Source organism: Anneissia japonica, unplaced genomic scaffold (assembly GCF_011630105.1).
Source record: "Anneissia japonica isolate Jap-2015-1 unplaced genomic scaffold, ASM1163010v1 scaffold284993_len90168_cov106, whole genome shotgun sequence".
Taxonomy (NCBI): Eukaryota; Metazoa; Echinodermata; class Crinoidea; order Comatulida; family Comatulidae; genus Anneissia; species Anneissia japonica.
Genome location: NW_022699780.1, coordinates 1366 through 13179, shown reverse-complemented (window position 1 = coordinate 13179; position 11814 = coordinate 1366). Strand labels below are relative to the sequence as shown.

Below are 11814 nucleotides of genomic sequence, written 5' to 3'. Positions count from 1 at the left end.
TTTTATTTCTCTGGAGCCTGCACCTGACTTCATTTGGTAGTCTGTCAGATTACGCCAGTCTTGATCAAACTTCCTGGATTGTGATTGTGACAAATGATTGTTTCGATACTGATGGATACAGATTAAATTTGCAGGCATGATGACGACTGACATACCTGGTGTTACCCAGATGTCTTTTGAGTAAGAACTACAGTGGTGCCGAATGAACTTCATCATAATATGTAATGGCAAATGTATTGATATAAGTTTTCTGCTTGAAGATTTTATTTCTTTTTACTGTCGAAAATTTTTTTTACTGATTTGCTGCGTTTTGGCATCACAAGTGAGTTAATTACACTGTGAAAAAACAAATCCAATTGTATTTTTAAATAATAATAATAATAATAATAATAATAGATTTATACTGCGCAGATAACCAAGGTCTCTATAATTAATAATTAGGATTATACTTGTTATGCTAAATACACTGCAGTTTTAATGTTTAATCTCAGTGCATTTGACTCTATACCTGCACAACTTAATTAAATAAGTTAATGAACAGGAGGAATAAATACCTTCTGTTAATGCATTTAATGCCAAACTGAGTTGAAGAATTTTCAGTGAATCAGTGAATTCCTTCATATTTCCTTCCCTGATAATCTGTTGGTCTTCAAGATCGTTGATCATACTCCAGCCGTCTGTATAATTCTTAGGAGGCGTATTATACAATTGATCGATCTGCGTCACATTGGCTTGGGTCAGTACCATTCCAAGTTTCATTAGACTTTGTCTGTGAGATGTGAAAGTTTTTGAAATGGTTCCTTCCTCAACGTCTGGGAATGATGGCAGCTTTTCTTTAATCTTCGTTAAAAGTCCCAACTGTTTGGTTATGCTAATAGTATCACACAGAAGTCCAAGATTCTGTGAACTCAGATGACCACGTTTAAATAGTATATTCAGCAGGTCCATCGTGTAAGTTTCTGGTGATAGCTCGTATTTGTCCATCTTGTCTCTGAACAACACTTTCAGCAAAGGAACACTTTTGTTGCTGTCATACCACTGTGAGACAACAGTTTTTAGCTCTCGCCACTCCTTATCTGACAATGCTATGAAATAATTATACATTCAATATTTATATCATTTTTCATTTGCATTATTTAAATGTAGATTTTTCATGAATATATTTCAATATTAAAATTAATATTTTAACAATTGCCACGATTAAGTTATCTATTATTATATTATTAATTAATACAAGCAATCCCTACAAAACATACAGTAAATAATTATAATAATAAAATTCTAATACAATTCTCTTCCATATAATTTAAGTCCTTCACCTACATATAAGACATTTATTATTATTTCAATATTAAAGACTATTAATTATTATAATATATTGAGGGAAATATATGTGGTGTATGATTATTCTTGATTATTACATTTATTCATGATTTTTATACAATTTATTGACCCATTGTTACTGATTATTGTGTCTATTGAATACATTTTATATTTTGAAATTAGAAAATGTGGTTTGATGTACATAAAGTTTAGCAGGGGATAATGTTAAGTACTTGACACCTGCATTCAATATGTGTTCACTGAGACTTGACAACACCTATATATATACCACTGCATTAAATAAAGAGTGGTTGGTCCACTATCGGAACACTGTGATCACAATGTTGTGAGGCTGTATCTTTTGTGCTTGATTCATACCCCACGCATAGTGTATTTCAAAGGGCAAATGCATGACAGTAACACTGTTAAATTTTATATAAATCATCAAATCGAATTAAGGACATGATGTTACATCGTGTAGCAACTCAAACAACATAAAATATACTAAATTAATTAAACATGTAATCTAACAAATATTATAGAATTTTGGTTTCAATAGATCATGTTAGTGTATTCTCTAATGGTACATGCTGATGCCACATTATCTTGGTCACAATGCCAATGTCATAAAAACAATTTATTATTTTTTCTTTTTATGCTGCTTGTCATACGCAAGTTGAAGAATTTCCAAGAAAACAAATTGGGCAAAATTGATCATTTTGAAAATGATTTTGCTTTAATGACCATTGACCTCACACATCCATTATTAACCTCCATTTGTTACAACAGTGGTTGATTTTTGTTACAATAGTGGTTAATGTTACAACAGTGGTTGATTGTTGTTACAATAGTGGTTGATTGTTAAATAGTGGGTGATACAAGCGATATAGGATCTGGATTGGTAATTGACAAAGTCTCCAAGGAGGCATCATGTCAATAGGGTTTGGTTTAATTTTGGTCACTAGATACCACAGAATCTGTCTTGTCTTGATACAGTATCATCCATGTGAAACAAAATGCATTTCAATACTTTTCATTTTTTCAAGTGTGTGTTTGCACACCATTAAAGATAACATAATAATCAAGCATATTACGTTCTTGCCTTCTATCATTCATCATATTTCAGAATTTCATATCCATACATCATAATATGTAATGGCAAATGTATTGATATAAGTTTTCTGCTTGAAGATTTTATTTCTTTTCACTGTTGAAAAAATTTTTACTGATTTGCTGTGTTCTGGCATCACAAGTGAGTTAATTACACTGTGAAAAAAAAAATCCAATTATATTTTTAAATAATAATAATAATAATAATAATAGTATATAAGCAAATAAACAATAATAAACACAACAAACTGTACAAAGAAAACTACACTCAGAGAGACCTCTTTTCTACACCACAAAATCTGTAGGTTATATGCGTTGAACTTCCGAAGATATTGGATATGAAAAATCCAAGTTAAGTTTGCAGCGCACTATTTTGTGCACACACCCCCTTTATGTCAAACTGCTGCTACGGGAAAATTAACAGGAATTGGAGTCTCAAAATTCCAGGTTTTTCAATTTACATGAATATCTGTCAGTGTGCATAAAATCTAAGACCCATGGCATAGAATAACCCAACTCTAGCAACTTTCGTTATTTCCGATTATGTTAAAATATGTGTCTGGACCATTGTTCAGGTAGCCGTAACTCAAAAAGTAAATCTTTTTTTAATCTCCAAATTTTTAGGAATCATAACAAACCAGTAGTGCTTCCTATATATACAGTAATAAACTTAACTAAACTTTAAAATTTCCCCAGATATAGCCCTCCAAAAATGCAAAAAGTTTGTCAAGGCAGGTTTTTGTCCCATTTGTAAACCATAGCTTTTCCAAATCGGTACATGCTACCACTTTTCTGATTGCAGATTTGGAATCGGCAGTAAAAGATGTTCTACACCACAAAATCTGGAGGTTATAGGTGTTGTACTTCCGAAGATATTAGCATACGAAAATCAAAGTTAATTTCATGGCGCACTATTTTGTGCCACGCCCCCTTTTACATCAAACTGCTGCTACGGGAAAACAAACAGGAACTGAAGTCTAAAAATTTCAGGTTTTTCAATTCACATAAATAACTGTCAGTATAAAAAATTTTTAAAATCTATGATCCCAATGCATGGAATGACCCAACTCTTAAAAACTTGTTATTTCTGATTACGTTAAAATATGTGTAGTTTTCAATATAGTATCTAACCATGAAGGAGCTGAGTACCAAAGCTGAAATTTGTGGTATAAGTAGATCTAATATATCTGATTAACTGGTGTAAATTTAAGAAAAGATTTTAACTGTCCACATGACGAACCGTTAATGGGTAACTTAGGCTTTTTTCACTTTTTTTAGGGCTGGTCCCAACTTTGAATGGATGCCATTCCATTTTAATTCAATTGATCAGCCTGTGCTTGCTTGTGGCTAGAGACAACTACACATAGATAATATATCTGTAATATAAGATGTATACACTCACTCATATGGACACAGGGTGACCTCGAAAATCACAAAAAAATTGCGTAGTTAAACAAAGTGGCTATTTTGAGTGCGGATAACTTCAAAAGATAAAGGATAACAGTTAATCTGATGCCATATTTGTGTAATATGGTGGAAAGTACTGTAAGTTAGAATATCAAGTTTGATTTTGATAGCTATTACCAATCCTGAGTTATAAGCTTCCAAAGTGAGAGGAAATTGTGTTCAAATCAAATTCCCTTAAGTTTACATGATAGATGAGGCCAAGATCACTCACAGATTGATTGCTCGATGATAATATTTAATGGTTTAACAGATAGGTCTAATATATAACAAATTATTTCTTAATCGAAAAAAACTAGTATTTCAGTTAAAAAAAAAAAAAAATACAATAATTGTATAAAGTATGTGGATGGTGTCCAAATAAGTTTGAGAACAATCTTTTGGATATGACCACCATTTAAGATAAATAATAAATCGTAAAAATATAATAACAAAAAATAATATGCCAAATAGGAATAACTTGAATATGCCAAATTAAAAAAAAATGGAGTTCTTGGTTCTGATCTTGTTTCTGTATTGTTTAGTATGTGTAAAATATCAATAAACAAACAAAAACAAACAAGTTTTTTTTATTCTTGAACTGGAAGGGATACAGTATCATCCATGTGAAACAAAATCAGTGGCAGATTCAAGGGGGTGGGGGATGTTGAGCCAGCCTGGGCCCCCAAAATTATGAAATAAATGGAGAAAAAAATATAATTATAATCAAATTGAAGTCGGAAAGTGTCATTTCCGGCCCTATCATAAATTTCCTTACCTTAGCCCTATCACCTGTATCACCCACTAATGCAACAATCAACCACTAATGTAACATTAACCACTATTGTAACAAAAATCAACCACTGTTGTAATAATTCATTAACCACTATTGTAACAACGATTTAACCACTGTTGTAACAAAAATCATTAACCACTATTGTAACAACAATTTTACATACTATTGCATAGGTCTGATAAAAATATCCAGCAAAATTTTAATTTTCAAAAAAGTAAATTTTTGTATCTTTTTTTGTATCTTTGAGTGTTGGGGCATTGACAGGGGTCCTACAAACATGTATGTAAATTATTTTCAAGTTGTCTTCATGATATTAAGCAAAAAAAACCCCAATTTTTAAAATTATTATAATGATCCCTACCTGGAGCTGATACTTGCTCTGTTTCCTTGTGAATTGCACTTGCTGCTGCTGCTTTAAAAAAGAAAGGAACAATAAAATATAATTCAGATTATTTATATTAAATATATTACAGCAATATGACATCATTATAATTTTATAAGAAATGTACACAACACTAACATGGACCCTGGGGATAAAATACACAAATGTTCATCACTAAACTAATCACCAAAAGAAGACTATGCTACTATGGCCATGTAAAAAGAAAGAAAACTACATGAAAGAAACTACATGAAACCAACATAGTGTACTTGGATCCCTTGTAAATGGAAGCCGACCAAGAGGAAGACCAGTCAAATGCTGGGAAGACTTTGTGAAGTTAGACTGCCAAACCAGAGGGCTTATGTCTCATGGCAAAAGTATGCAGGGAGTGTCAAGAAAATTAATTTTGTATGTAGTTTTGTATTTAATTAAAACAAAAGGACAGATCATCGTCTAATGCAAAACAGATAATAACTACAAACCAATTGGGCGCGCAGGACTTTGGTCACTTCCGCAAAGGCTACAATCCGAGCAAGTTGATTGATGATGTTCTGGAATTAAATGAAACAACTCATTTCATTTTTGCATTTAGCTTACTATATTAAATATAATTTTAAGTAATATAAATAAATACAAATGCTTAAATAGCATGCATGCAGAAAATATGCATACACTTTGTTTTCTTGATTTGGAAATACAAAAATAAATGTTGTGGTGTAAATGCTGCTTGCAAAAAATGTTGTAGGTGTTTATAAATTATTGTATAAAGGGGCTGTAAATCATTGAAAACATGTTTTATCTGCGTTTCAGCAATTAACTCGACTATGCCTATTATATTATTTAAAATATACAATTTTAATTGATAAGATTATTTTTTACATGAACTAATACTTCATACTTAAACAATACATTAATTTTAAATGTAAATATAATGACGTAACGAATAAATAACAATAATTAAACGTGTACATAGTATTTATCACTACTACTAAGTAGTACAATAACAAGTTTAATATTTTACTATCTTATAATCAATTTTATATAGCCAGAGTTAGTTTCGACCTAGGCAAACCTTTGCTAAAAAGGTACACTTTCTCCATCAAAAGGCTTTTTCTATGAATGGAATGACCTGTTTGAAGCTCGAACTCCTGTAGACCAAACCCAGTACCGTTACGATTTTTAATCGTACGGGAAATCCACTCATGATAGTTTGCAGTGATTATGATCTATGCTGATGACAATGATAATAGGATTAAGGTGATGGCGATCGATGATGATAATAATATCAGTATATTTTTCGGAAATAATTTCAGCCGCTCCAAATCTCTTTCCTTTTCTTCCTTTACTCTTTCACAATTTTACATTTTATTCATATTTTCTATAGCAATAAAGTTCATTAGAATTTTATAAGTAATGTACAGTACACAACAATATTAAAATTCACCATCGCAGAACTCATCACCAAGACTAAGGTACCATGGCCATGTAAAAAGAATGAAACCTGTAAATTATTACCATTATTATTTGTATTATTATTATTATTATTGTCATTATTTTATTTATTATTGATAGTAATTGTTATTGTCGTGATGGAATATAAGACAATAACTGGATTTGCGTCTGGAGAAACATGTATAAGTGTAATTTTTGCCCTACCTGACGTGGAAATGTACCGAATACTCAGTACTTTTGAAAACAAAACTGCGAAAAAAATCGCAAGTTGTTCTCGGGTGGGACTCGAACCCACGATCTCCAGATCACTAGCCTGGCATCATACCTCTAGACCACCGAGCTTGCGCCTGATGGCCAGGGTTGAAGTCGAGTCCAAGTAAGCAGCGAGTACTGCAGTGTTGATAGTAATTGTTATTGTCGTGATGGAATATTAGACAATAACTGGATTTGCATCAGGAGAAACATGTATAGGTGTAATTTTTGCACTACCTGGCGTGGAAATGTACCGAATACTCAGTACGTTTGAAAACAACTGCGACATTTCCATGTCAGGTAGGGCAAAAATTACACCTATACATGTTTCTCCTGATGCAAATCCAGTTATTGTCTAATATTCCATCACGACAATAACAATTACTATCAACATTGCAGTACCCGCTGCTTACTTGGACTCGAATTCAACCCTGGCCATCAGACGCAAGCTCCGCCGTGGTCTAGAGGTATGATGACAGGCTAGTGATCTGGAGATCGTGGGTTCGAGGGTTCGAGTCCCACCCAAGAACAACTTGCGATGTACTGAGTATTCGGTACATTTCCACGTCAGGTAGGGCAAAAATTACACCTATATAATTATTATTGTTATTATTATAATTATTATTATTATTATTTATATTTAATTTTTGTTATTAGAATTTTTTATAATAACTATTTATCATCAGTCCTGCCAGAAAAGTAATATAACGATTATCAGTGACAACTGTATTGTATTATTATTATTATTAAGAATAGCAGCTACAGCTCTGTATCAAACATTGTATAGCTAAAACAGCATTTAAAGCATTTTGACAGCTATCACAAATTTTTAATTAACCCAGTGATTGCTACATTTTGTGAAATGGGTGCTACATGACTGTTATTATAGGCTATAGCTAGTGACAAGCTACTACTATGATTTTAATCACTATTTAATGCTTTTTAATGCTCACCCAGCTATAGCAGACAATATCACTATGATTAAATAGCAAATATGGCACATACAGAACAGTTGATGAGCTACAGCAAAGATATTGCTATATTTAGTGAAATTGGTGCTTGACTGCTATTACAATTAGCTGTAGCTAATGACCAGCTACTACAATGCTTTTAAATGCTATTTAATGCTAGGACCAATCCTGCACTTTAGTGGAATGAAAAGCTATCACACAGCCAGTAGCTGGTGTGAATGGCTTAAGCCAAGTGGTGTACTAAAATTGGTTGGTTAGTTTTTTAATGTAATCCCAAATCTCATGTAATGTATAGGTCATAGTAATTATATTATATTTCATTTCAATTCATTTCATATATTTTGTCCAATAAAAACACATTACAAAAATGTTTTGATTTTATTTAAAAATGATTGGAGACTAGTAAGAAGCTCATCATGTGTATATTAAAGCATCTGCAGTAGTAATAAACATCTGCAGGGGCAGATCAAGCCAGTTAAAGGGAGGGGGCATGCATGTACTAAGCAGGCAAGAGTCTTGGGGCAGAGGCTTTGGTGTGTGAGGATCTTTCTTAAAGCTCTTGCACTCTTGTTAATTTGATGTATTTGATCATTTTTTGGTATTTAGCATGGTAATGTTCCATAATATTTACATTTTATTTACAAAAATTAGAGGGGGACGTACACCATTCTAAATCTGCTACTGAATCTGTATCAGTAAGTGAACATTAAAATGAATACAGGTAAATACCAATCAAAGTTAATACCATCACATAAAACTTAGTGCATTCAAAAATAATGTTGAGTAAAAACAAATGCAACAAATCAGACAAGAGCGACTGGCTATGCTGACGTGCTCCTGTACCAATTACAAGGATATTATTTTGTGTATGTAGTCAATATTTATTTTAAAACAAGGGACAAATAATTTTCTAATGAGAAACAGACACTAATTACAAACCGATTGGCTTTGCAGGACTTCGTTCACTGTGTAACAGTCGGCGGAGTCTTCTCAGTCCTAGCTTATCTAACGCATGTTTGAAATCATCAAACTTATCATCATCTGCCAGTATGAGATTATCTTCCAAGTCCATTATAAGTGACCACTTGTCACTGTATTGGCCAGGAAGCTCATAACGCTGTACAATCAACCTGATGTCATCATCAATGAGTTGCATTCCAAAGGCCATCACAGACTGCCTGAACTTTGAGAAGTGAGTGATCTTGATATTATCAAGGCGTGGACAGTTGGGGATGTGGTTCTGCAAACGGAGTACACCGGTGAGCTTAATGGTCTCTAACAGGATGCTTATATCATCTGCCTTTAGTTTGGCAGTGTCCCTCAGAGCATCAAACAGCTCAGTTGCCTCTGCTGCCTTATGTACAGTATTTGCATTCATAATTTCATCTTTGAGGGCCACTTTCCATATGTTAAGATCTGCACCGATGCTCTGTGAGACTGTTAGAAGCACTCTTGGAAATACTGACTCATCTACTGCAAAACCTGCAATTATCATAACATCAATTTTGTTAATCATTTTTCATTTAATTGTTACTTTGTATTAGGGAGCTTTTGCTGTCTCTTATACACATCTAGATGTGTATAAGAGACAGCCCCCCATCAGCACCCCCCAATCCTAGGCTTCTAGATACACCGCTGGGTTGGCGCTAAATAGTATAGGGTGGAAACTGGCCAGGTACAATAGCCACTGGACAAGAGGACAAAAAACTGGGTTCCAAATGGTGTAAGATATCAAAGAACCATATAGCAACAAACCAGATACCACCAATAGGCTAAGTGGCAACAGACTAGGTATAGTAGAATGTTGTGTAGCAATAATGCCATGATGTAACAGGCATTTCAACTTTACTGAACTTCCATATGATTTATTATAAAAAATATAACACAAATCCTTAGTAATTACATTATAGAATGATTTACTCATCTTTCAAATATACCATTAAAGCAATTACAAATAAAGGTATCCCTACCTCGAGTTGACACTTGAGCGTCTTCTTTTTGGGCTTTAGAAAAGAAAGGGAACTTTAAAAATACATTATATTTTTCATTTGTATCAACTTTTTTTTACTTTCTCCAACTTATTTATTATACCAACAAAGCTCCTGTTATCATTACGAAAATATCAACATTAAGCATCAAAATATTATTGCATAAGTTTGATAAAAATATCCTGCAGAATTTTAATTTTCAAAAAAATAAATTTTCTTGTGTTTTGTATCTTTGATTGTTGGGGCGTCGACAGGGGTCCTACAAACACTTTTGTAAATTATTTTCAAGTTCTCTTCATGATATTAGTAAAAAAACAATTATACATGTAAAAACAAAATAGTATTTTTCAAATTTATATAATGAACCCTACCTGGAGCTGATACTTGCTCTGTTTCCTTGTGAATTGCACTTGTTGCTGCTGCTTTAAAAAAGAAAGGAACAATAAAATGTAATTCAGATTATTTATATTAAATATACTACAGCAATATGACACTAAACTAATCACCAAAAGAAGACTATGCTGCTATGGCCATGTAAAAAGAAAGAAAACTACATGAAAGAAACTACATGAAACCAACATAGTGTACTTGGATCCCTTGTAAGCCGACCAAGAGGAAGACCATGAGTGAAATACTGGGAAGACTTTGTGAAGTTAGACTGCTAAACCAGAGGGCTTATGTCTCATGGCAAAAGTATGCAGTTAGTGTCAAGGCAGAAGAATGTGGCTACACGAGTCAGAAGCCATCAAACACTCAGTAGCTGGAGTGAACGGTGTACGGTAGGTAAGAATTGCCCCGGTAAAAATGGCCCCGGAAAAAATGGCCCCAGGAAAAAATGGCCCCAGTAAAAATGGCCCTGGTAAAAATGGCCCCAATAATAAAATTCTGTATTAAAACCGATTTTTAAAATTATTATATGCATTTTTTTCAACTGAAATAATTTAGTTTTAAAAAGGAATCTAACATCAAATAAATTGCCATTTACATTTTACTTTTTGCAGGAATTACATATTTAATGATAAAATATTCAAAGATAAAAAGCCATGAATAACACTTTTTATTTTTTTCCATTTAAATGTTAAAAAACAGCAACAGCCTAATCAATAAATCAACATAAATCACGCATTTATTAATACTAAAATAATTTATTTGTGGCCAATTTCACGGGAGCGGAATCACAATTTTTACAGAAATTCAATCCGGGTATTTGTAAACCCCAAAAAACAATGGGTTGATATGAACATCAAATTATTATTTTTTTAAAGAAAAAGAGAGTTCTACAATCATAATTAAACGGTTCTATTACTGAATTTTTTCATTGGGGCCATTTTTACCTACTTGTCATTTGGGGCCATTTTTACCAGGGCCATTTTTACCTACAACCGTAGGTCATAGTAATTATATTATGCACTGTATGTTAAAAGCATCATATAATAAACATCTGCAGGGGCAGATCCAGCCTACGATGGGGGCATGTAAGTATAAGTAAGCGAGAACAATTGCGGCAGAGTCTCCGTTGGGATTGCAAGGATCTATCTTGAAGCGCTTGCACCTTTAATAGGGAGCTTTTGATGCTAGAATGGATTCACCCATTGGGTGACCGGGTGACCATCCTACGTACTGTGCACAACGTCCTAGAATCCATGTGACCTCAAAAATTCAACGTTCTCACATGTGCAGATGACTTTATGCACACTCAGAAGCTCCTTGGTATTTCCCTGGTCACTGGATTGGCAAACCAGCACATTTTTGTGCAACTTTCTCTGCGCTTTACACGCACAAATTGCTTTCAATGCCACATCATCCTACCAGGTACCCATTTATACTCCTGGGTGGAGAGAGGCAAACGTAAGTAAAGTGCCTTGCACAATGACAAAGCAATGTGACGGGCTTCATTTTCGAACTCCCCATCTGTCCAACACCTTACACGCCGTGCCTCACGCTCCGTAATTTGAGGTAATTTATCAACTTTCGCCATTTAGCATGGTAATACTCCTATGAGATTTACATTTTTTTACAAAGAAATAGAAAAGGGCATGCACAATTTACGTCCCCACATGCCCCCACTCCCCCCCCCCCCAAAAAAAATCACCACCA

General features: G+C 33.5%; 1 protein-coding gene and 1 non-coding gene across 2 annotated transcripts in view; both read right to left on the bottom strand.

Moving 5' to 3' along the window:
* Positions 1-11814, bottom strand: part of LOC117103108 — a gene marked incomplete at its 5' end in the record, with an annotated part of 18764 nt that overhangs the window by 5655 nt on the left and 1295 nt on the right. The window contains 6 exons of the mRNA XM_033243603.1: positions 555-1085; positions 5034-5084; positions 5537-5605; positions 8669-9211; positions 9700-9732; positions 10089-10139. Of these exons, the coding sequence (XP_033099494.1) occupies positions 555-1085; positions 5034-5084; positions 5537-5605; positions 8669-9211; positions 9700-9732; positions 10089-10139 (1278 nt within the window). The remainder of the gene's footprint in view (positions 1-554; positions 1086-5033; positions 5085-5536; positions 5606-8668; positions 9212-9699; positions 9733-10088; positions 10140-11814) is intronic.
* On the bottom strand, positions 6776-6847 carry Trnat-agu. Its single transcript has one exon. It is a non-coding gene; the product is annotated as a tRNA-Thr (tRNA).